We start from the raw sequence: 22,377 nt of genomic DNA on the forward strand, positions 1-22,377 counted from the left end.
GCATGGTGGAGGGCAGGGTCGGAATCGCAGCGCTCGACGAGGTGGGCTCCTTTTCGGCATCCCAGAGCACGAGGGTGTGTGAGAAGAGCTCGACCTCGTCGCTCTGAGGATCTTGTGCAGCGTCGGAAGTGGAAGAGTAGAAGCCGATGGCCCTTTCCTTGGCCTGCAGTCGGACGAGGCAGCGGGTGTACCTGCCGCGGTTCTTGGTCTCGGTGTCGAGCTTGACGAGCACGTCGCCCTTGAGCCAAGCCTGGAAGCCCCTGAGCCCGAGGTAGCCCACCTGGAAGGATGTGGAGTCGCTTCGTGGAGCAATGTCGAAGAAGCTGTCGGAAGGTGGTGCGGATGACGCTGATTGCGAGGACGAGGCGATAGCCGGAGGAGGGAAGCCGTTGGCCTCGGAGTAGGCTGGCAGACGATGCTGCGCAGCGGTGTGCGAAGAGCTCGGCGACATGCTGAGCGAGGACCTTGGCGTCGCACCGCCACGCACTGAGGGAGCGGGAGCCGTGCAGCGTGTGATGATGCCAAGTTGCGGGCGATGTCGTGGGTGTGGCTGAGCAAGAGTGCAGGGTGGAAGTGGATGATGAAGATGAAGATGCGCCGAGTTGAGCGGGTGCAGCGTGAAATGTGGAGCAGCAGCGCCATAAATTTCGAGAAGCAGACCCTGGCTCGAGGTCCTTTTTCCTCTTCTTTTTTGCAGCCTCTTTTCTGGCGCTGATTTCTCGATACTCATAAATTTCCGCAACCGATTTGCCGCACTTGACCTCGAGCAACAGCCTCAGCCCGTTCAGCACTTGTGCAGCACAGTCGGAAAGAACAGACGCACTTGCATTGGTATCGAGAGAGAGGCAGCGCTAGTCCTTGGCGGCAGGGAAGGGGAAGGGCGGGTTGTTGGCGCGCGCGTCGGAGCGTCGTTCGTGGTCAAAGGGGAAGGGATTCTCCTTGCGCGCCTGTCGAATCAGATCGTCCAGTCCACGTTCTGTTACCGCTTTCTGTTGCGCCAGAACCATACGATTGAGAGTTAGTACCCGTTCGCGGCGACAAGTGGCGTAGAGTGTGTACATACCTTGATACAGGCCTGGTAGTCTTTGAAGAGCTGGGCACAGTCGCGCTCGTATCTCTGCATGATGGCGTTCTTCCTACCCTCGACATCCGAGTCGGCTATCGACGAAGCCTGCGTGGATGTGCTTGAAGATGAGCTATCCGAGAACCATCCGGACTTCTTCTTGGTGCTGGCGCCGTTGGTGGATGAGGATGCGGTGGATGCGGTTTGGCTGCGTCGCTGCTGGTCCTGGATCTGGTCGTCACCAATGGCGAGGTAGTCCTTGAACCACAGGTTGAAGCACGAGTCGTAGCGGTGCTTGAGCGGCGTGCATTCCGCCGACATGGACGAGATCGCTCCCAAACCCGCAGCGCCTTTCGTCTCCCACTCGCCAGTCGAGGCGCTAGCCGCTGCCGATGCCGATGCAGGCACAGACGTCGCTGCACCACCACCAGCGTTGCGCGATGAGCCTGTCACCTCTACAGGCTCCTCTGGGGTCCGAGAGAAGAACATGGCTTGACCGGGTGATGCTTCGAATGCAAGCAACAGCCAGGAGGGTGTGACGGATCTTCTTTCACAGCCTCCTGCACGAAGCGACCCGTGCATCGCGCGGCGCACGCCAATTTTTGTCAATGATGTTACGTCCCCAGCACGCTGCCCTTGCTCTCCTCCTTCTTCTCGCCATGCTTCTGGTCATCCTCACGAATCAAGGGCTAACAACGACAAGGACCGAGCACATTCGACAACGCATTGTGGTTTGTGTTCCATGACAATCACATTTCAAATCGACCGCACCCAAACGAGCCCAGTCACGCAGCTACGGCCCCTGTATCAAAGTTCTGACGCGCAGGATCAAAGATGGAACGAATGTCAGCATCTCTTGTCCAGCTGCTTGTGACGCTGAGGAAGCCAAGGAAGGGCGGCGGCGATCCATCATATAGGAGCGAAAGACGTTTAGATGGAATGGGTGTTCGCATTGAGCCTGCAAGGGCTCTAGATTTGAACTATGCATTTGTTTTCGGGTTATAATCCTTTGGATGCCGCGCTGTTGTGCAGGGCCGTCTCGTCGGCGTTGTAGCAGTGGGGGGAGTCTTGCTTACCTTTCGCCATGGTCAGGGGTTGGGTGTTGCTGGAACGGACCCCTGCGCCGTTGGATGTGGTGAGGAGGGTGGGGAGGGAAGGATGACGGCGGGCGCTGCCTTTTGTTTGGCGCTCTGCCTTCTGCTGTCCATTTTTGCTTTCGAGCAGCGGATTTTTTCAGCTCTTCTCACCGCAGCTGAACAGAGATCGCGGTGTTCAGCCCGATAGCGCTGTGCCGATTTGACGGCGATTTCAGCTCCGTGGGGAACCGGGCCAGCTCCACATGGCCGAGCAGCTGCTGAGCATGAGATGCCGACATCCTTCGCACGACCATCTGCCACCCATTACGCTTCGTAGACCTTCTGACGATATGGTGGTGTCGGGCGCAGGCGCTGCTGGGCGGATAGTTGTGGTGGGCGTTGGAGGAGCCACGTGTTCCGGCAAAACAACGCTCGCCAAGCATCTGCTGCACATCCTCAACCCGTCATCTGACTCCGGCTCCGATGGTGCAGCGTCCTCAGGAAGCAACCGGGCACACGGCATCTTGGACGCCTTCATACTGCATCAGGATGACTTTGCACCGCCCGAAGCCACGTTGCCCGTGAACGAGCAATTTGGTGTGACGGACTGGGATCACCCACCCACAGCGGTAAGTTGACGTCTCGTCCGACGCTGAACATCCAGCACACCATGGCTGAACATGTCTACCTCGCCCGGCTCTTTTCAGATCGACTACGAGAGGATGCGCTCGACGATCGAGCATATCAAGACCACCGGCTCGTTTCCGCCTGGCTTCTCGTCGCACGACCATCTCAACGCACAGCCGGACTGTCCGATCTCGGAGCAGGTCTCGACGACATGGCGCGACAAATTCGGCTCGCTGTCTACCAACCACGGCGTGCGCATTATGCTGGTCGACGGCTTCCTGCTCTACTACGATGCGGCGGTTCGCTCGACAATGGACGTCAAGATCTTCCTGCGCACGCCGCGCGCCGTGCTCAAGCAGCGACGCGACGAGCGCTTTGGCTACGCTACCGCCGAAGGAACCGTGTGGAAGGACCCCGAGGGCTACTTTGACAACATCGTCTGGCCCGCCTACGAGCTCGCCCATCGCGGCGTCTTTGGGCGCCACGACGTGGAGAACGGCAAAGCCGTTAAACCGGATCCCGATGCCAAGCCGGTTGCCGGAGGACCGGTCGAAGGTCTTTGCGTTCTCGACGTCGCTCCGGCACAACAGGCGGACAGTGCAGCATCGACGTTCTCGAGAGAGATGACGCAGCTGGTGGACGAGACATGTGCGGCGATATGGACATTCCTCACGGCGTCGCAGCCGTGACTTGCGCAACACGTAGACTGTTACCGATATGTGCCGAGCAGCATGGTCTCAGAGCCAAGTGTGATAACCCGATCCCCGATGTCTGTTTCCCGATGTTCAAGTCGGCGAGAGAAGCGGGCGAGGGGCGTGAAAAGGGGCCGCGGACAGGAGCGCGATCCGCTCGCTGCTGGAGCGCCATCATGTGAAATGAGCTTCTCAGCTGCCACGTCTGCGGGTGTGCTGTTGGGGCGGAAACAGGCAGGCAGGAGCGCGGCTAAGCGGTGCGGCTGGCAAAATCACGAATTGGAATTTCCAAAGCGTTCCAGCAGAGAGCGCGAAGCCCAAATCGATACCGCTGTCAGATTCGCAATCTCGCACGGCCGCGGCTGAGCCACAGCGCCGCCCTGCACCGCTCGCCAGCCACTGCGTCTTCTTAGGTCGCCGTCGTCATCGTCACCCCCCTCGCCGTCACTGCCACCACCCAAACGCCGCTCCGTCATCTCGCCCCCACTTGCATACTCCGCCATGTTCATCATCAACTGGTTCTGGGTACGTAGCTCCACGCCCGAAATACACGCGCAGATCAGCACAGCTTGGTTCGCAACCTTTGGCTGACACTTGCATCTCGCACACTCCCGCTTCCACTCTTGCAGGACATTCTTGCCCAGCTCGGTAAGTCTTGAAAGCAGTATGTGCGCTGCCGGAGGAACCGCTCAGACTGACGCTTTGATTCTTGCTCGACTCACAGGCCTGGCGCACAAGAACGCCAAGATCCTTTTCCTTGGTCTGGACAACGCCGGTAAGACGGTACGTTATCACCACCACGCGCCGACACGCACAATCAGAGCTCGTACTGACTATCGCTCGACTTGGCATCACTATAGACGCTTCTGCACATGCTCAAGAACGACCGTCTCGCCACATTGCAGCCAACGCTTCATCCCAGTATGTAACCCCGCAACCTTTGCGCGCGTCGAGATTTTGTGGCAGCAGCGAAGCTGACGTCCCTTATGCAAACCAAACAGCCTCGGAAGAGCTTGCGATTGGTCAGGTCAAGTTCACCACATACGATCTGGGCGGCCACCAGCAGGCGCGTCGTCTGTGGAAGGACTACTTCCCCGAGGTGGACGGCATCGTGTTCCTGGTGGACACGCAGGACCACGAGCGCTTCGCCGAGGCACGCGCCGAGCTCGACGCGCTGCTCTCCATCGAGGAACTCTCCAAGGTTCCCTTCCTCATCCTCGGCAACAAGATCGACGCTCCCGGTGCTGTGTCCGAGGAGGAACTGCGCCAGGCTATTGGCCTCTACCAGACCACCGGCAAGGGCAAGGTGCCCCTCAAGGACATTCGCCCCATCGAGATCTTCATGTGCTCCGTCGTCATGCGCCAGGGTTACGGAGAGGGCTTCCGCTGGATCTCCCAGTACATCTGAGCCTCAATCTCCCCGTCAAACACACTGCCTCACCCCCTCTCGACACACACACACACAAACTTGCTTCCGAAATCCAAATGTCACAGTACAACCACACACACACACGACGAACAGCAGTCGGGCAAGTCTCTGAATTTTTTGTTTCGGGAGCAGCACAAGCTCGACAAGGGGCGGGCAGAGAGTGCGCGAGAGTGCGGAGAGAATATACACGGTCGGAAGAGGGGAAAGTGCGAAGGAGCGGCTAGACGACGGTCTTCTTGCCCTTTTTCTTCTCGGACTCCTTGTGCGACTGGAACTCGACGTCCGAGGTGAGTCCCGCACCGATCTTGGCGTCAATGTCGTAGCCGAGCACGTTGACCTTGAACTGTTTGCCAATGTCGAGCAACTTTGCTGCGAGTTCCTCGGTGTCTTCTGCCTTTCTTGTCCAGATGGCGATGCGGTAAAAGTTGGCCCTTGCCGACATGATCACGCCGGTGACCAACTCGTCCTGCGGGCTGGAGCTAGGCGGGGGTACGCCGTCGGGGAAAGGGGCTTCGAGGGTTTCGCCGATAGCGGCGAGCATGGTGAAGAGCCACAGACGGTCGATAGCCGCACGCGTCTTGTCGCGCGGCAACTGGATGGACCACTTGCCGCCGTTGGTGTTGGCCGGATCCTCCCACGCAGGCTTCACGCCCTGTTTGAAGAGGTAGTAGTTGGCCTTTTGCGGAAGCTCCGAGGGGGGCACAATGTTCTGGTACAGTCCCCAGAACTCCTCGACGCTGTCGAAATCGACCACCTTGTTCATGTCGTCACCCCAGCTCTCCTTGGTGCCGCGTGCCGAGGCCATACCCTTCTGCGACGGGTTGTCGAACCACAGCGTCCACGAATTGTACAGCGGATGCTTCACGTTGAAGTTCGTCGCGTCCTGGAACACGGTGCGGTACTCGGCGGCGTTGACATCCGAACTCGATGCCGCCTCGCCGCCCTCGGACGTCGCCGGTGCATCGCCGTTGAGCGTCTGTGCCACCGCCGAATCGAGCGCAACCTTGGACGCCTCCGCAGGCGCCTTTGGCAGATCGGTCGTACCAGACATGTTTGTGACTGTGAGACGAATCGAAGTTGATAGCTGGATGCGGTCCGCAGCGAGGATCCAGGTCGAGGAGTTGCGACTAGATGCTAGGCGCTAGCTGCTAGATGGTGCTGGTTCGCTGAAGCAGGACGCCGACAGATTGCGTGAGCTGGACGTAAAGAACGTAACAATGGCGACCGCTGCGTTATGCGGCCAAGGAAGAAGTGTCGAGCAAAGGCCAAGTTGGTGGAGATCAAGCTGGAGCCGCCGACGATGGCGAGAAGAAAGCTGGGCTGCGCAGCCGCTCTCCAAACTCCCACATTTGCGCCTCGAACCTTTTCCCGCACGGAAACGCGCGCGCGCCCTGCTCACATTTTCTCTCTCTCTCTCATCCCAGCGCGCGATGGAAGAAAAAGTTCGCACATCCGCACCAGCAATCGGCCGATCGACTCACATTTCCACTCCTGCTCGCCCGATATCCACACTGCTGCTTCGAGTTGATGCTGGTGCCATTGCCGGCTTCATTACACCTTCCACTTGCGCAAACGCTTGACGGAGCGCGGATGGTTGTTGGATGCCGTCGCCGCAACCGCACCCGGTCCGCCGCCCATGCCGCCGCCGACGATGCTGCTTCCCGGCGCATACCAGACGTTTTTGTAGTTGACCGGTCCAGGCACTCGGATGCCGAGCTTGTCCGTGCCGGCCTCTGGCGCCGCGGTGGCGTACGGGTCGACGCCCGTACCCGCTGCGATCGACTGCGAGCGAGAGCGGTAGCCCCCACCGCCCGCCGTACCTGCAGCGCCCGGGTTGGAGCCAAAGTAGTGGCCGTACACTCCGCCCGGTGTGGGCGGGTAGGGCGTGATTGCCCCCGCGGCAGCAGAGGAGCCCATCGTGGCAGAGACGGGCGTGAGGGGCGACATGAGCGGCTCGCCGCCCCAGCCCATCGTGCCCATATGTGGGGCGATGGCGATCGCCGACGGTCGCCGACTCGCCAGCGGCGTCGAGGGCTGCGAGGGCGAGGTGATCGTCGAGCTCGGCTGGCTGATCTTGTTCTTGAGGCGCAGCGTGAGCGCTGCACTCGCGGGCGCCTTGGGCACCGCAAACCCAGACGCATCCGATGCAGCCACCTCCTTGTGCGTGTTTGCTGGCGCCGGATCTGCGCTCGCTGCGTCTGCACCGCTGGTGCGGGTGGCGGCATACGCGACAGCAGCTGCACTGTCGGTGTTCTGAATCAACCTCCGCAGCGACGCCTCGACAAGTCGGGCGTTGGCGAGCTTGCGGTTGACGAGCATGAGCGGGTCCCTTTGGCGCACGCTCTCGGCCTCGTCGTCGGCGCCGAGCGAGGCGCCGTATGCGTTGGTCGGGTAGGCGGGCGTCTGCATCCACGAGTGGCGTGGTGGCATGCCCGGAAGATGGCGCGGCACCACGTGGTCCGCAATGCGCCGCCACGCCTGCTCGCCCGACGTGAGCGCACGCAGATCGCGAGCCGACGCGCCTGAACCTGACCCGGATGCTTCCGCGCCGCCGGTAGCAGCGAGCTTCTCGAGCCTGCGCTGCTTCTTGGCGAGGATGCGCGCGCGGTCGTGCTTGCGCTTCGAGGCACGCGCGTGCACTGCAGCGCGCCGGTTCGGATGCTCGTCGTCCGAGTGGCTGCTCACCGACCACGCATCCATCTCCGAGCCCTCGTCCGAGTCGGACGGAAGCATGTCTGCCTCGTCGCCATTGCTGCGCGAACCGGCGCTGCCAAGGTGGTGAATTTGCGGGTGGCTCGCATTGTGCGTTGCATTGTTGCGTGCAGTGGCAGCCGCCTGACGGTCTGGATGGTCGAGTTGCTGTCGGTGAAAGGCGCGCAGTTCGCGCACGGGCTGACCGTGCGTCTCGAGCGCATACAACAGGTCGCGCGCCGACGGCTGGTCGCGGCACGCCAGCTCGGCCGCATGCGACGCTGCGGCAAAGACCGAGGTGAGAAAGCGGCTTGTAAGCTGCTCGACCTCGTGCATGGCCGATGCCGTAGCGGCGTCGAAGCCGGCTCGCGTGGCTTGGACCGCGATGAGCTGGCGCAGCGCCTGCTCGCATCCGGCGCTGTCGACGTGCGGGATCGAGTAGGGCACGCGAGACGACGAGGCCACCGAGCCCAACGGCGCACAGTGCGTCACGGGCCTCTGCTTGCGTTTGGGCTTGTACGGAGCTGGAGTGCTGGCGGTGGTCGGCTGGCGTTCGGACGGCTGTGAGGCTGGTTGCTGCGCCTCGGAGGGGGATGAGGGCGCTGGCTGGGATGGCGCGGGCGAGGCCGTGGTAGATCCGCCGCCAAATATGGCCGTGGAGGACGAGGTGACTGCCCAGCTGGGCACGCCTCCTGCTGGCATGTCTGTGTGTGCGCGCGAATAGAGTGGATGTGGTAGCGACGAACGAAGGGTCGAGATGAGGATGCGATGTCGACGACGTGAAGTCGACGGAATATTCTCGAGTTCAATGTGTTAGATTGCTGTCCAGCCTCCACTTGCCCGCTTTCGATGCGAATCACCTCATGGCGGCGGTGCATGCTGTGATGGTGTTGTGACTCTTTGCTTCCTCGCCATCGACCCTATATGCGCCTTCCCGTTCCTCGCGTTCGCCTCTTCTCGTCCTTTCACTACCTTGCCTCTGCTCGCTCCGTGCACACATCGCACCCGCGATCTGCCTCTCCACCCTCCGACCCGCATCGTGCACAACGACTGTCCGAGCTGCGACGCAAGTTCTCGCAGCCCCCACTTAGACCCGCCATGTCGTTCCAGCCGCTGTACAAGTACGTCGACCGCGACACGCTCGCCGAGACGGTGCGCAAGCACGCCGCCGACCCAGCCCAGCGCGAAGTGGCGATCGTCGATGTTCGAGGTAAGTCCCCGCCGCTCGCATCCCTGCCTCGAATGCTCACGTGCTGATTGGATTGCGCAGACGACGACTTTGAGGGCGGCAACATCAAGGGTGCGCGCAACCATCCGTCTGCCAACTTTGCGGACGAGGTGCAGGATCTAGTGTACGGCCCACTCAAGGAGTACAAGCAGGTCATCTTCCACTGCCACCTCTCACAGCAGCGTGGGCCCAAGGCGGCAGGGCAGTACGCACAGGCTCGTCAGGCCGCCGAGGCGGACACCGAAAAGGACAGGCTGCCGGAACAGCAGGTGCTCGTCCTCCGTGGCGGCTTTAGCGAGTTCCAGGACAAGTACAAGGTGAGCTGCCCCCACACCCACCAACCCGAATGGGAACCAGCTTGCTGATGAAGTGATTTCGCGATACAGAAAGATGCTGCAGTGGTGGAAAAGTTCGACGAGTCCAGTTGGCAGTTCCGCAACTAAAGCAATGAACGTTCAGAGCTTGGTGCGACGCGAACGGTCCTGTTGCTTCTGGTCGGCGGAACGGTTGACAAAGGCGCCCACCTGTCCTTCGGTCATGAGTTGCGAGAGGCTGTGCAGTCCGAGTTCGAACTCGCGCTGCATGGCCTGTCGTAGTGCACCTTTGAGGCGCAGATCCACGCGTGTCTGCTCGGGATGAGATGCGGGGTAGAGCGCATTGAGCATGCTGGCTCGATCGTTGAGCATGCACGTTTGCGGCACACTCGCCAACCCTGCTGCCACCTCGAGCGCCTTTTCCACCACAGCCTCCCACCCCTTGCTAGCCTCGGCATTGTCCGCAACGATGTAGTTGACCAGGCCCATGTCGTGTGCCTCTTTCGCACGCACCAGTCTGCCCGTAAGGCTGAGATCCGCAGCACGCGATCCACCGATCAGCGCGGGGAGGCGAACGGTGCCGCCGTCGATCAGAGGTACTCCCCGAAGACGACACAGTACGCCGAGACTTGCCGAGGCGGTGGCGATGCGAAGATCGGCCCAGAGGGCCAGCTCGAGGCCACCTGCAACGGCGAAGCCCGAAATCGCCGCAATGACGGGCTTGTTCATCGCGAGCCGTGTGACGCCCATAGGGGCCATGGCATCCATATCCGGATCGAGCAGGTTCCCACCCTCGCTGCCTGTCCCACTGGCAAGCGAGCTGGATGCAATGGACTTGAGATCCGCACCGGCACAGAACGTCCCTCCTGCTCCAGCGAGGATCGCGACGCAAAGCGAGGCGTCGTGCGCGAACGAAACGAACGCCTCGTGCAGGCCAGAGGCGGTTTCGCGGTCCACAGCGTTCTTGACTGAAGGTCGGTCGATCACGCACACCATAGCCTGCGCCGACGGAGGTGCGGATACACCTGGGGCGCAGAAGGCGCTGAGCCCAACGCGGTACACCTTCACCTTGCCCCCTGCAAGCGACCGTTCGGGTGTCGGTACTGTCATGTTGCAAGTCTTTCCCCCACCGTGTGTGTTGGTGGTTGCAAGCCGAACCGAACCCGCTCACTCGCACCGGCTTCTCAACGCGCCCTTCCCCGCATTTTTTTCTCCACTTTCACACTCCACCGCCCTGGACCCCTTTGAGCAATATCCCGCGGGGCAAGAAAAGACTACAATGGCAATACGAGATGGCAATACGAATACAGTTCTGGCAGTGTTGGGGGACCTCACTTGGCGGTATCGAAGAACGCCACACGCTCGCGCAGGGTGGCGGTATGGCCTACGGGCTTGACCTTGGCGAGCGCGCTGAAAGCCGCCGAGGTGGGCGCGGCCGCTGCGGTGTCTTCGAACGTCGCGCTGGGCGTCCTGCTAAGCCTCCCGCTAGACACGGGCGACACGGGCGCGCCCAGCGTAAACCTCTTCTTCTCCACCAGCCCGAGCTTGGCACTGGGGCTACTGGTCGAGTTGGCCGAGTGGGAAGAGTGGGCCGAAGCAGTGGAGGCGGTGGCGGCGAACTTGTGGGCAAACAGCTTGTTGGGTGAGATGCGGCCCGAAGCCACCGCTGCGGGCGTGGGCTTGGGCTCGTCCATCCCCGCGGCTGTAGAGAGGTACGACAGCGCGCGTGTCTTAACAGGCGATGCACCGGCTGAGTTGGAGGGTGCATCTTCCAGGGGCGGCGTGAGCGGTTCCTCGACCGAACCCGATGACGAGTGCGAGGCGCTTTTCGTCACGGCTACAGGCTCGCGCAGCGTGTCGAGCGTGTGTGTCGATGGCTTTTTGGAGTGCGATGTGGCTTCGATCGCAGCCAGTGCGGCCGTGATGTCTGCCGCACCGCTGTCGTCGTCCTCTTCCTCGGCGTTCGACGGAGTGGCAGGCGCGGCGGATGCAAAGCTGCTCGAGCGCGACCGCGTCGATGTCCCATCCACCAGCGCCTTGAGTCTGTCCTCCACCGACACGTCGCGCTTCATGCCCGCTTCCGCCGAGGGCGAGGTGGGGCCGGGCGACAGACGACCATGCACAAGCGGCTGGCCCAACACCGACGTAAAGCGCGGTCGACCATTGGGGCTGACGGAGCGCTCGCGGGCCTCGCGCTCACGCACACTCTCGGATGCGAAACCAAAGATGGCCTTCGTAGGCGAAGGCGTGCTGTGCTTGCCCTCGTCCTTGTCGAGTGCCGGCTTGGCACCCGCGGGGAGCACGAGATTGCGCACGCCCGCCACACCCGCACCGGCACGAGGCACCGCACTCTCGAACGTCGAGCTCGATACATTCGTCTGCCTCGCCTTTGTGGGCGACTCGACCACAGCCGGCATGGGTTGCACCGACGCCGACGGTGTGACTGCATGAATGCTGCCGAACGACGACATGGACGTCGACACAGGCACTGCTGCACCCTGTTTCCCCGCCTCCTGCGGCGACGTGCGTGCTACGTGCGCCACGAGCTCTCTGGCCTCGCTGATCTCGCGCGTAGCCGCCTTGAGTTGACCGACCTCGTGCTTCATGAGCCCCGTCATCTGGGATACCCATCGGTCCATCTCTGCCGAGTGGGCGCTGCTGGCCGAGCCGACGGAGCCGCGCGCGTGCGGGTTGGAGGCGAGCATGGCGTCGCGCTCAATGTCTCCGAGACGCTGCTCGAGCGCGCGGATGAGCGGCACCGAGTAGCGCTCGAAGCGGTAGAAGCGCACCATCATCTCCTGCAGCGCGTCGCGCAGGCCCATCTCGGCAGGCATCGGCCCGGACCCGGGCGAAAGTGTCGACACGCCCCCAGCGGGGTGGGCGGCGCGCGCAGGCTCGCGTGTGAGCTGGTGCGCGCCACTCGGAAAGCGCTCGCCATGCCCACGCGTGGCACTGTTCGATTTGGGCGGCGTCGCCGGTGCCACCTCGGTGTGGCGCGTTTGACGCAGCTGGGCCTGCTGGTCAGAGGCCTGCTTGCGCTGCGCCTCGATCTGCTCGCGCGCAAGCTGCTTGGATCGTGTCTCGTGGATGATGCGCTGTGCGGGCGTGAGTGGCTCGTCTACCTCCGCTGCCGGTGTGGATTCGACAGTGGCACCAGGCAAATAGGCAGGCACGGGCTTTCGACCCGGCGGGCTTTTCTTTCGCCCAAGCTCGTGCTCCAACGCCGCGTCCTCGTCCCTATCATCGCCATCTACAACCTGCCTCGGTCTAAACTCTGCCGCCCTCGTGGGTGTCTGGGCGTTCATCCACTGCTGACGCTCCTGGTCGACAATATGCCTCGCCTGTCGCATCGAGGCCATCTTTTGCGCGACCGCCGCCTCGTCCTCTGCATCGCGCGCGGGATACGGCACCACGCCGTCCGCATACGCGTCCCTCTCATCCGCACGCGGCGAGCGTCCAAACACGCCCTTGAACCACTTGCCCGCCAGATGCGAGCCGCCTCCGGGCGAGCAGCTGCGCGGCACGTCGCCCGACTGGGTGTGCTCGGCCGAAGACTGCCTGCCCGTGAGCGTGTTGATGAAGCCGGACGAGTTGGGGCTGCCTGCGACGCGGGCGGGGGAGACGGAGCCGAACGGCGAGTTGGCGCGCGAGTAGTCGGTGTCTGCACCGGCATCGAAGCGGAGCGGCGAGTGGGGAGAGCGGCCGTAGGGGATATCGACGGGCGAGGGGAGGCCGTCGAGCGGTGCGGCTGGGTCGACGCTGTCCTTGCGTGTGCGGCCGATGCCAAAGGAGAAGCGGCGCGAGCGGCTGGGCGATTCGTCGCGCGCGTCGTGTGCGTGCGGCATTTGAGGAGGCTGCATGGGCGGCAAGCCGAAGCCGGCCGGAGCAGCGACGGGGAACTGTCGTGGACCCGCGAGGCCTGCCTGACGAGGACCGGCTGCGGGGCTGGGGCCGCGCGAGGATTGCTCCAGCCGTGCATGCTGCATCTCGTGCTGCTGCTGCGCCAAGCTCTTGGGTCCCGCAGTGATGCGAGCCACGGGCTTTTTGGCGCTGGTTGCCGAGTGCGCCGAAGCGGAGCGAGGGTCGTGGTCGGAAGCGCTGGCTGCCGAAACCGACTTGCGTGGCGAGCGTCCGCGCTGATTCGCCCTGTTGAACTCGCCCGCCTTGATGCTCGCGGACGGACTTGCGGGTCGGTGGTACGGCGAAGGCTGTGCTCCTGCCGCCTCGGGTCGTCCATCGTTGGACGAGTGAGCTGTGCCGTAACCTACACCTCCGCCAGGCCCACCAGGCGGCACGCCCAAGCTCGCCGGCGCCGCACCGAGCGGCTTTGACTTGGATCTGCGGTACTGCAGCTGGCTATGTTGTGGTTGCTCGTCGTCCGAATCCTCGAGCGTCATGCGCCTTGCGGGTGAGTTGGACTGGCCAAAGAACGGCTGTGCGGTGTCATTGGCGGGTGAACCGGGCATCGACACGCCGCCCGGGTTCCTGACCACGCTGCGCACAACAAAGCTGGATGCCGAACCCGACGGACTTACGCCAGGCGAGTTGTTGGACGACCTGCGCGACCTGGTCGAGTTGAAGCTCGTGTCGACGTGCAGCTGTTGCTGGGTGTTTGGGCTCGAGGAGCGCGACCTGTTGAACGGCCAGAACTTGCGGCCTGGCGAGGGCGATCTGTCGTTGGTGCGTGCGTCCATGGCGAGGTACTGTGCGGTGTGCGGATCGGGCACGAACGAGTAGTGTGGTGACGATGCCGACATGGCTGGGTTGAGATGATGTGGGGGGGCAGGAAAGGTGGAAGTTGAAACGGCCCAGTCTTAATATGCACCTCTGCACGCCGCACCGGCTCGAGCGTGCATCGGCAATCAAAGTCTCCCCAAAAGAGCCCCTGAAGAGGCAAGCAGCAACAGCCAAAAAGGGGCGCCGCTCGCCAGACAAAAGAAAAGGGGCTTCGCGTGTCGCCCGCAACTCCACATTCGCGGGCGTCACGTGCGGCTGTCCCCCATGCTTGCAATCTAACATTAAGAAAAATCGCCGCGTATTTCGCCGGCTGTCGGCGGCAGCTGTCAGCTTTGGCTTGGGAAGCCTCCACTTTGGTGGTCTTGTTTGCACCACCACCAGCCCTCGCCATGTCAGTGCCCACGCCGAGCTTGACGGTTCGCAACGTGCGGCTGCCACCAGCAGCGTATCGAGCACTGAACCTCGACACGGACGCCACTGCGCCGCTTGTGGATCTCGACTACATCGCCGCCAACGATGCGGTCGAGGTGCACCTTACTCCGCACGACGCCTCGGTCGAGCAGCGCTTCGATCCCGCCCAGCCGTTCGCTTCGACCATTCGCATCGATGCTGCCGATGATGCTCGCCGAGGGGTAGCGAGAGAGGCTGCGGAGAGGCGGCTGGTGGGACGCTTCCCGTCGCCCACGTCCACACCCGCTGCTGCGCCTCGCTGCATCGATGCACGTGGCAGCCTCGGCATCCCTGGTGGCCTGTGTCATCCGCACATCCATCTCGACAAGTGCTTCCTCCTCGACCGCTGCACACTCTCTGACGGCACCTTCAGCGAAGCCCTCACTGCGACTGCCAGTGCCAAGGCGGAGTTCACGCACGACGACCTTGTGGCGCGAGGGCGCCGGCTTATTGCCGCCTCGCTCTCGCACGGCGTCACGAGCATGCGCGCGTTCGTCGAGGTGGACCCCACCGTCGGCCTACGCTGCGTCGAAGCGGGCATTGCGCTGCAAGCCGAGTTTGCCGACCGGTGCCATGTCCAGCTCGTGGCATTTGCACAGGACCCACTGTTCTATCCCGATGCAGCGAAACAGCAGCGCATGCACCAACTACTGCGACACGCAGCTCAAAGCCGACAAGTCGACGTGGTGGGATCAGCACCGTACGTCGAATCTTCTCCCGAGGGGGATGCGGTACAGCAGAAGACGCAACAACGCAGGAACATCGACTTTGTCTTTAAGCTGGCAGAGGAGTTCGGCAAGCATGTCGACTTTCACCTCGACTACGACCTGGACCCGCCGGGGGCAGCGGCGGAGGGGAGGGAAGCTATGCTGCCGTATGTGCTTGGTCTGTCCCGGGGTCGCAGCTGGGATGTGCGTGGGCAGACGAGACGCGTGACGATCGGACACTGTACCAAGCTGAGCGTGTACACGGAGGGCGACATTGCGGCGTTGTGCGAGGGGGTGGCGGAGGGCGTTTCGGTGGTGGCGCTTCCGCCGTCGGACATGTACATGCAGGGGCGTGACCAGCCGTATGCATCTCGCTCCCGGGCTACGCTACCGCTGCTGGAGCTGCACAAGACGCTGCGGCTCAGCTGGGCGATGGGCGTGAACAATGTGGCGAACCTCTTTACGCCGCAGGGCGATGCTGATCCTCTTGCAATGCTGCCGTGCATGGTGGGCGTGTGGCAGAGCGCCAAACCGCGCGACTGCGAGACACTGTTGAACGCGGTTTCTACCTCGGCACGCTACGCTGCCGGCTTTACTTGTTCGTACGACGACGCTGCAGTGTGGGCGGATCTGACACTGCTAGATGGAGCTAGCGGGGTTCAAGATGCTGTATGCGCTCCACCCTTCGGCCGACTTACGATCGCAAAAGGAAGCATGGTTGCACAACGCACGATTCATTCGACACTCTTCTAGAAACAAAACTTGATACAGGAGGCAGGTTACTGCGGACGGTCGGTGAGGGTGGATCCACCGTCGGTATTGATGATCTGGCCGGTCTGGTTGGTGTCCTTGAGCAGATACACGTACGTATGCGCCACTTCTTCCGGTTGGCCGATCTTTCCCGTAAGCAGCTTGCTGCCCATTTCATCGAGCATTGCCTTTCTCTGTTCGTCGGGGATTCCACTCCACAACTCGGTCTCGACCGGTCCCGGTGAAATGCAATTCACCCTGATGCCCTTATCCGCTAGATCGAGGGCGAGGCCACGGGTGAGGCCGTAGAGTGCAGCTGCATAACCAGCCACTGCGCTCCAGTTGAGCATGGGTTTTTGCGCAACTGCACCCGTGGTAAGCACGATACTTCCACCCGCGTTGCGACGGAGCAAGTTCGGATTGGCAGTGGCGATTTTCACCGCAAGGATGGCGCTAAAGTATCGAACGTCTCCGGCTTCCACCAGCGAGGCGTAGTCCCATTCGTCAAGCGGCTTCATTCGAAGCGTGTCGCCGGCGGTGTGGATCAGGTGGTCGAATGAACCGATTCGGGTGAAGAACTCGCGCAGAGACGATTCAGCCGCTGCACCAGATAGGTTCACCGTATAGCCCGAGACGCGGGAAGCGTCCGCGTTGAACTGCGTCGATGGATCGCTCAGCTTCGCTACGGCTGCAGACACCTTGGCAGCAGACGAACTACCAATCACCACCGAAGCGCCTTCTTCAATCAGGGCTGAGGCGGCGGCAAAGCCCAAGCCCGAAGAGCCGCCGATGATGACAACCTTCTTGCCTGCCAGAACTCGCGTCTTGGATGTAGCCATTGTCGTCGTAGATCCAAAAGTAGTGTGCGTGTTGTGTGCGTTGTGTGTGTTCTTGATGTGTGGTGGGGATGGAGGGTCGGTGGCGAGCCAAGGCAGTTTATATAGCCGCGACGATCCAAACCCCCCATCCGCAACATCTTACCCTTCAACTAAGAGGCAAGGCGGGATGCAGTAAGACACCGTGCACATCGCCATGCGCGCGCGCGGGCACCCGCCGGAAAGCGGACATAAAAAAAAGACACCGCAGAAAAGGTGTGGAGGCCTTTTCCTCGTCCGCCTCCAAACCTCCGCGGGCCAAAATCTCAAGCTTACATCCAGCCGATCCTCGCTTCCTCCTCACACACCCAACGCAACCCTACACAACCACACTCTGTATCCATGACGCAACGGGCACAAAGTCCGATACACACTCTCCCCAAACAAGCCCACTCTCCCCGAAGCTCCCCACTTACTCCATTTGTGCCACCACACCACCCACTGGCCCACACCCGCCGCTGTGTGCTATCAATGAAATGCTTTCCATGCTAAAAGATCGGCAGCTAATGCTCTCTACAGATCCAGATCGTCGTCGGGATCCTCGTCGTCTTCGTCGTCATCCTGCTCGGGCTCAAAGAAGATCTTGGCGCTGCCCGTATTGCCCCTAAGCGCGCGCTGCTCCTGCTCTGCCACGTTCTGGTGGTAGGCGTACGGCAGAGGCACCTCCTCGCGCCGCACACGCTGCGCCTCGGTCTCGCCCAGGTTGAACGGCAGCGTCGACACCATGGTGCTATGCTGATCTCCGCCGGCTGCGTCCGGTGTGCTCGCTGGCGTCGCCGCACCCGCTTCGCTGCGCCGATCGGTCATATCGAGCTCGAGCAGCCGCAGCTCGCCATGGCTGCCTGGGCTGAGCGCACGCAGCTCGTCGTGCTTCTTGCCGTTGCGCGCCTGCAGGTGCAGCTCCAACAGCGCATATGCGTCGCGCGACGCATCCAACACGTCCGCCAGCGTCACTGCGCCCGCAAACCGCGTCGCACCATCGCTGGCGCCATTCGCCGTGCTGATGCCAGACTCGACACGCGCCGAGAGCGGTTCGAACGCACACGCCTCGCTCGCGCCGTCGCTCCACCAGCCTTGCGCGCCGCCACCCGCCTCGTACGCCGCAATGCCCATGGGCCCGCGTGCCGAAACATTGCGCAGAACCTCCCAGAAGCGCGCGTCCACCTCGTCCTCCCCGTCGCTGCCGGAGCTAGACGACGGCGGCCGAAGTCCGTACTGCTTGATCAGGTGTCGCACCAGCGCAGGCGCGTGCAGCGTCGCCGTGAGCACCGTGCCCGCCGTCGATGCCGAGCCCCAGATGAGTGGCGAATGCAGCGCAGCCACAAGTCCAGCGCATGTGCTCGCCTCGACGCCGCCCGTCTGCATGCCAACGACCAGACGCGACGATGCGCCGATACCTCCGAGCGTCTCCCGCACCAGCCCACTCGCCTGCGCCACGCTGCTCGCGCGCACCACGGCATTGAGCGAGTCGACCACCACCATCAGCTTGGCCGCCCCGCCACCCAGCCTGCCGAGCTCGCTGCGGATGCGCTCTCTCAGCTGCCCTACCGAGCCCAACGCGCTCGCGTCGTCCGTATAGACGTCGCCGAGCGCAGTGGCGTCGATTGCGGCGACCGCAGCATCGCCAAGAGCGTCGAGGTACGTCTCGGGCCGGCGCAGCGTTGCGACGAACACCACCGTATGGTTGCGCAGCGAAGCACGGCGCACGAGCTCGCGCAGCAGCTGGACCGACGACTGCACCACCGAATCCTGCACCACCACGAGCTGCTTGCCCTGGCGCTGCGACGACACGCTCTTGAGCCCGCTCGACGCGCCGTCCGCAGGCGCAAACAGCACGTCGTCCAGCATACTCTGGCCGATCGAAGACGTGCTTGCGGCCCCAGCGGCGCGCGAGCCGCCCTGAGCCCGGCTGGCAGAAGCAGACGCAGACGAGCCCCGGCTGGTCGACCCACCGGAGCTGCCAGAGGCAGCAGCTTGGGTCACAGCGACAGGGCCAGGCGACATTGCGTGCGTTGCGCGCGAAACGGATGCGCGATCGCACGAGGGAAGGAGGGTCGACTCACGCGCGGCTAGTGCAGCGGCATCGCTGGACTGATACTCGACCAGACCGCGGGCCACGGTGAGGACCTGGGTGGGCATGAAGGCGTCGTTGCTCATCTCGTCGTCCGCGTGTGCGGCTCCGGCGAGATGGTTCAACAGGCGTCCTTCCACTTCATGCCCTAGCCGAAAAAACGACGGCGGCTTGCGCAGCGCCTTGCCCTCCTCCAGATGCTCCGCGCGGCTCTTGAGCGCCGTGGCCGACAGGCCGCACGTCTCGTACAGCCGCGGCGACGGCGGCTCGGCCTCGTCGGCGCTGGCGCCCGACGTGGACGAGGGCGTATGCGCCGACGAGCTCGACGACACCGCGTCGGCAGGCAGGTGACCCGACTGCGACGAGGCGTTGCACGACAGTGCATCCGCCGAGTCGGTCTCGGCGCCCGCCTCTTGGTCGGCCGCATGGATGGGGCCGGGCGCGTCCGATGGCTGGGCATCGGCCTCGACGCGGCACAGCTCACGCTGAGCTTGCTTCTCGACGGCGTCATCTGCCCGCTGGACGTTTCCCGACTCCGGATCGGCTGGTGCGGCCGCGGCGGCGTGGTCGTGCTCGCCGTTGGCGTTGGTGTCCGCAGCGGTGTCCGGTTGTGGCGGCGTGTGTTGCGCGCCGTTGCCGTTTGCATCGGCGTGTTCTGCTTTTTCTGCGTCGCCATGCGCCGGATCCGCGTGTGCGCCGAGGCTCTCGAGCTCTTCGCGCTCGAGCTCCTCGAGTTCCATGCGCATCTCGTCGGCCTCGCGTTGGAGGCTCGACTTGAACTGGCGGAGCGAGTGGATGAACTCGACGTCGGCAAACTTGTCGAAAGGCTGCGGCGACTGCCAGCGCGCGTTGGACTCGTGGTAGGCCTTGAGCCAGGGATGCTGGAGCGCCTCCTCGGCGGTGAGACGCTGGTCGGGATCCCAGGTGAGCAGCTTGGCGACGAGGTCGAGCGCATCGCGGTTGGCGTTCGGGTAGAGCTTTTCGAGCGGCACGGCGGGCATGTTGGGGAGCGACTTGATGTACGTCTTTGCGCGCTCCGAGCCGATCTTGTCGAGCACGGCGTCCGAGGGCGAGCCGAGCACGTTGTTGATGCGTGCGATCTGGTCGACGTAGTCCTTGCCGCCAAAGATGGGTGCGCCCGCGATGAGTTCGGCGAGGATGCAACCGACGGACCACATGTCCATCTCGGGGCCGTAGCCCTCGCGGAAGCAGAGCATGACCTCGGGTGCGCGGTACCATCTTGTGGCGACGTAGCCGGTGAGCGGGCCGCCGGGATAGTTGAGGCGCTTCTGCTTGCCCTTGGAGTCGGTCTTGTAGAGCTGGACGTGCAGATCCGAGGCGGGTGAAGGCGAGCGCGCCGAGCCGGAGCGGGGTGCAGTGGAAGATGCCGCCGGCTCTTGTGCTACGACGGCCTGTGTGTCGCTGCGGTCGCCATCGACGCTGCTGCTGATGCTCGTCCTGGGCTTGGCCTCGGCGTCTTCGGCCGAGGCGGTGGGCGCGAGGAACTCGTCCGAGTCGGCATAGGCGCGCGCCAGACCGAAATCGCAGATGCGGAGAGCGCAGTCGCCATTGACGAGGAGGTTGCTGGGTTTGAGGTCGCGGTGGATGACCTTGGCGGAGTGCATGTAGCGGACGCCACGCAGGATCTGTGCCATAAAGTACTGGTGGTGGGCGTCGGAGAGCGACTGTCCGGAGCGAATGATCTGGGAGAGGTCGGCCTCGCTTGCGGAAAGCACCAGGTAGATCTCGGAAAAGTCGATAAATGCGGTGTCAAAGTCGAGGAGGGCGGTGACGTTGTCGCACATGCCAATGTGACGTAAGAGGGCGACTTCGCGAAGCGCCCTGCGAGCGAGGACGTCCTTCTCGAAAATGCGGGTGACCTTTTTGATGGCGACGTTGACGTCGAGCACCTCGTCGCGGCAGAGTGCAACGCAGCCGTAGGCGCCGATGCCGAGTTCGCGGACAAAGGTGTAGCGCTGCTTTACGTGGAAGGGGACGCCGAGGCAGCGGAAGGAGTGGTAGCCGCGCTCTGCGAGGTTGTGGGGCGCCATGGGGTGGTCTTCGTTGGTGTAGCGCGGAGTGCGATGGGAAGGGTTGGCGGAGGAGGACATGTTGCGACGGGTGCGTGTGCGGGTGCGGGTGCCCTGTCTGGACCCCACCTGGTGGACCACCGAGGAGGAAGATGAAGGCGAGGGTGGTGGTGGTGGCGTCTTTTGGGCGGATGAAGAGGCGTGGGGAGGCGGCGAGGAGGGTGTTGCGTGCGGCGCCGGCATGGTTGGATGCAACGAGCGGGTCGAGACTGAGCAAGCAGACGGCAGTGAATATGCGTGGGAGTCTGGCCGACGGCGTGCGAGTATGTTGCCGCTGGTGCAGATGCTCGGGCTTGTGAAGTGGGAGTTGGATCTATGCTAGTAGAGATACCAGACGATGATGATGATGATGGCGGTGGTGGTGGTAGCTACGAATGCTTCAGGAGGGCCAGAGGGCTGCAGGGATGCATGCGCGATAATGCAGGTGCGGAGCGTGGGGCGATGCGATGATGCCGGAGATGTGAAAGCGTGATTAGGCGCGTGGCTGCCGCCGCTTGAAAGGGAGCGAGAGCAGGCTGATGCTGAAAGTGGCGGGCACGGGTTGCGCGTCGGATCGGCGAAATCTAGAGCGTGGAAGCGCGAGGACAAAGGGGGCTTATGCTGTGGCACGCAATCGAGAGGTCCAAGCTGGAGCGGCCAAGCGAACGTGTCCAGGCGAAAGTCGATGTGTCGATGCGATAAGAGAGTGGTGGCTCGAAGATGGAAGCGGACTGACGACGATGTGCGGGTTGCTGAGCGTGTGTGGTGTCGTGTGTGTGTGTTTGTGTGTGGTCCGAGTCACGACGTGGTCCTACGTAGATGTGGTGGTGGTGGAGGATGATGAAGACTGCGGAACCTGGCCAACGATGGGACTGATGGCTGGGAGTGCAAGGAGGGGTGGGCGTGAGTAGAGATGGGATGAGGAGATGAGGAGGGTTAGGTGAGTTGGGATGAGGATGGCTTGCCGGTTGGCTGCGGCGGTGATGGGATGGGGAGGACGCGGCTTGCAAGCGCATACACAGCACAGCGTCACACCGGCTGCGGTGGGTGAGGCGAGCGAGTCGAGCGATTTGTGCGGAGCGGAGCGTGAGAGAGAGGGAGAGAGCCAAACAGCGCGGCGGCACAGAGAGAGGGCTGAAAAAAAGGCCAGGCTGAATGCACAGCAGCAGCAGCAGCAGCAATAGCCGGCCACCGCGTGTGAGTGGGTGTGTTGGTTGGTTGGGGGTCTGTGAAATGGCGCTGGGCTGAGTGGATGCAGTCGCAGTGCCCGTGGCAAAGCCGATCGATGCGGCACCCTGCCCATCGAGTCCGACGCACCGCTCGGCCGCCCTTTTCGCCGCTGAAAACGCGCTCTCGACGTGACATGCATCTTTTCCACTAGCAAAAGAAAAAAGTTTTTTAATTTTTATTTTCTCTTTTCGCCCTCACGCTCAGCATTGGCGAAGCGCGGGCCAGGCACCTGAGCCAGAGTGACAACCACCGCCAGTCGCGGCTCTATTTTGCCGACACATCCCATCCTCCCGTTGGCCCCTCTGCCGGTAAAAAAAAATACGATCCAATTGTTCTGGCTTGGTTCAGCCTGTTCTAGCTCGATCTTG

At 62.8% G+C, this 22,377-nt stretch overlaps 11 protein-coding genes across 11 annotated transcripts; 3 read left to right on the forward strand and 8 right to left on the reverse strand.

The window, feature by feature from the left end:
• Window positions 1-451, reverse strand: PAN0_050d6430 (uncharacterized protein; the record flags this gene model as incomplete). The annotated part of the gene is made up of 1 exon (XM_014798111.1): window positions 1-451. A coding segment is annotated over one exon (451 nt), but the record flags the coding sequence as incomplete, so codon positions are not given.
• A 400-nt stretch (window positions 452-851) lies between these two features.
• Window positions 852-1,552, reverse strand: PAN0_050d6431 (uncharacterized protein; the record flags this gene model as incomplete). Its single annotated transcript, XM_014798112.1, has 2 exons — window positions 852-989; window positions 1,064-1,552. 2 exons carry the CDS (start codon window positions 1,550-1,552, stop codon window positions 852-854), a joined length of 627 nt encoding a protein of 208 aa, XP_014653598.1.
• Window positions 1,553-2,402: 850 nt separating this feature from the next.
• Window positions 2,403-4,866, forward strand: PAN0_050c6432 (GTP-binding protein sar1; the record flags this gene model as incomplete). Its single annotated transcript, XM_014798113.1, has 7 exons — window positions 2,403-2,768; window positions 2,847-3,451; window positions 3,872-3,983; window positions 4,088-4,106; window positions 4,183-4,241; window positions 4,319-4,379; window positions 4,460-4,866. 7 exons carry the CDS (start codon window positions 2,403-2,405, stop codon window positions 4,864-4,866), a joined length of 1,629 nt encoding a protein of 542 aa, XP_014653599.1.
• A 241-nt stretch (window positions 4,867-5,107) lies between these two features.
• PAN0_050d6433 (eukaryotic translation initiation factor 4E class I) lies at window positions 5,108-5,938 on the reverse strand (the record flags this gene model as incomplete). Its single annotated transcript, XM_014798114.1, has 1 exon — window positions 5,108-5,938. One exon carries the CDS (start codon window positions 5,936-5,938, stop codon window positions 5,108-5,110), a length of 831 nt encoding a protein of 276 aa, XP_014653600.1.
• Window positions 5,939-6,438: 500 nt separating this feature from the next.
• Window positions 6,439-8,280, reverse strand: PAN0_050d6434 (uncharacterized protein; the record flags this gene model as incomplete). The annotated part of the gene is made up of 1 exon (XM_014798115.1): window positions 6,439-8,280. The coding sequence occupies one exon, from the start codon at window positions 8,278-8,280 to the stop codon at window positions 6,439-6,441; it is 1,842 nt and encodes a 613-aa protein (XP_014653601.1).
• A 222-nt stretch (window positions 8,281-8,502) lies between these two features.
• PAN0_050c6435 (rhodanese-like protein) lies at window positions 8,503-9,249 on the forward strand (the record flags this gene model as incomplete). Its single annotated transcript, XM_014798116.1, has 3 exons — window positions 8,503-8,788; window positions 8,849-9,123; window positions 9,193-9,249. The coding sequence occupies 3 exons, from the start codon at window positions 8,503-8,505 to the stop codon at window positions 9,247-9,249; spliced, it is 618 nt and encodes a 205-aa protein (XP_014653602.1).
• A 12-nt stretch (window positions 9,250-9,261) lies between these two features.
• On the reverse strand, window positions 9,262-10,230 carry PAN0_050d6436 (enoyl-CoA hydratase; the record flags this gene model as incomplete). The annotated part of the gene is made up of 1 exon (XM_014798117.1): window positions 9,262-10,230. One exon carries the CDS (start codon window positions 10,228-10,230, stop codon window positions 9,262-9,264), a length of 969 nt encoding a protein of 322 aa, XP_014653603.1.
• Window positions 10,231-10,451: 221 nt separating this feature from the next.
• On the reverse strand, window positions 10,452-13,877 carry PAN0_050d6437 (uncharacterized protein; the record flags this gene model as incomplete). Its single annotated transcript, XM_014798118.1, has 1 exon — window positions 10,452-13,877. The coding sequence occupies one exon, from the start codon at window positions 13,875-13,877 to the stop codon at window positions 10,452-10,454; it is 3,426 nt and encodes a 1,141-aa protein (XP_014653604.1).
• A 369-nt stretch (window positions 13,878-14,246) lies between these two features.
• Window positions 14,247-15,767, forward strand: PAN0_050c6438 (metallo-dependent hydrolase; the record flags this gene model as incomplete). Its single annotated transcript, XM_014798119.1, has 1 exon — window positions 14,247-15,767. The coding sequence occupies one exon, from the start codon at window positions 14,247-14,249 to the stop codon at window positions 15,765-15,767; it is 1,521 nt and encodes a 506-aa protein (XP_014653605.1).
• A 26-nt stretch (window positions 15,768-15,793) lies between these two features.
• PAN0_050d6439 (short-chain dehydrogenase) lies at window positions 15,794-16,603 on the reverse strand (the record flags this gene model as incomplete). Its single annotated transcript, XM_014798120.1, has 1 exon — window positions 15,794-16,603. The coding sequence occupies one exon, from the start codon at window positions 16,601-16,603 to the stop codon at window positions 15,794-15,796; it is 810 nt and encodes a 269-aa protein (XP_014653606.1).
• Window positions 16,604-17,152: 549 nt separating this feature from the next.
• PAN0_050d6440 (CMGC MAPK ERK protein kinase) lies at window positions 17,153-20,983 on the reverse strand (the record flags this gene model as incomplete). The annotated part of the gene is made up of 1 exon (XM_014798121.1): window positions 17,153-20,983. The coding sequence occupies one exon, from the start codon at window positions 20,981-20,983 to the stop codon at window positions 17,153-17,155; it is 3,831 nt and encodes a 1,276-aa protein (XP_014653607.1).
• Between the last annotated feature and the right edge of the window lie 1,394 nt (window positions 20,984-22,377).

The sequence above is a fragment of the Moesziomyces antarcticus genome, assembly GCF_000747765.1.
Source record: "Moesziomyces antarcticus DNA, scaffold: scaffold_v10050, strain JCM 10317, whole genome shotgun sequence".
NCBI classification, from domain to species: Eukaryota; Fungi; Basidiomycota; class Ustilaginomycetes; order Ustilaginales; family Ustilaginaceae; genus Moesziomyces; species Moesziomyces antarcticus.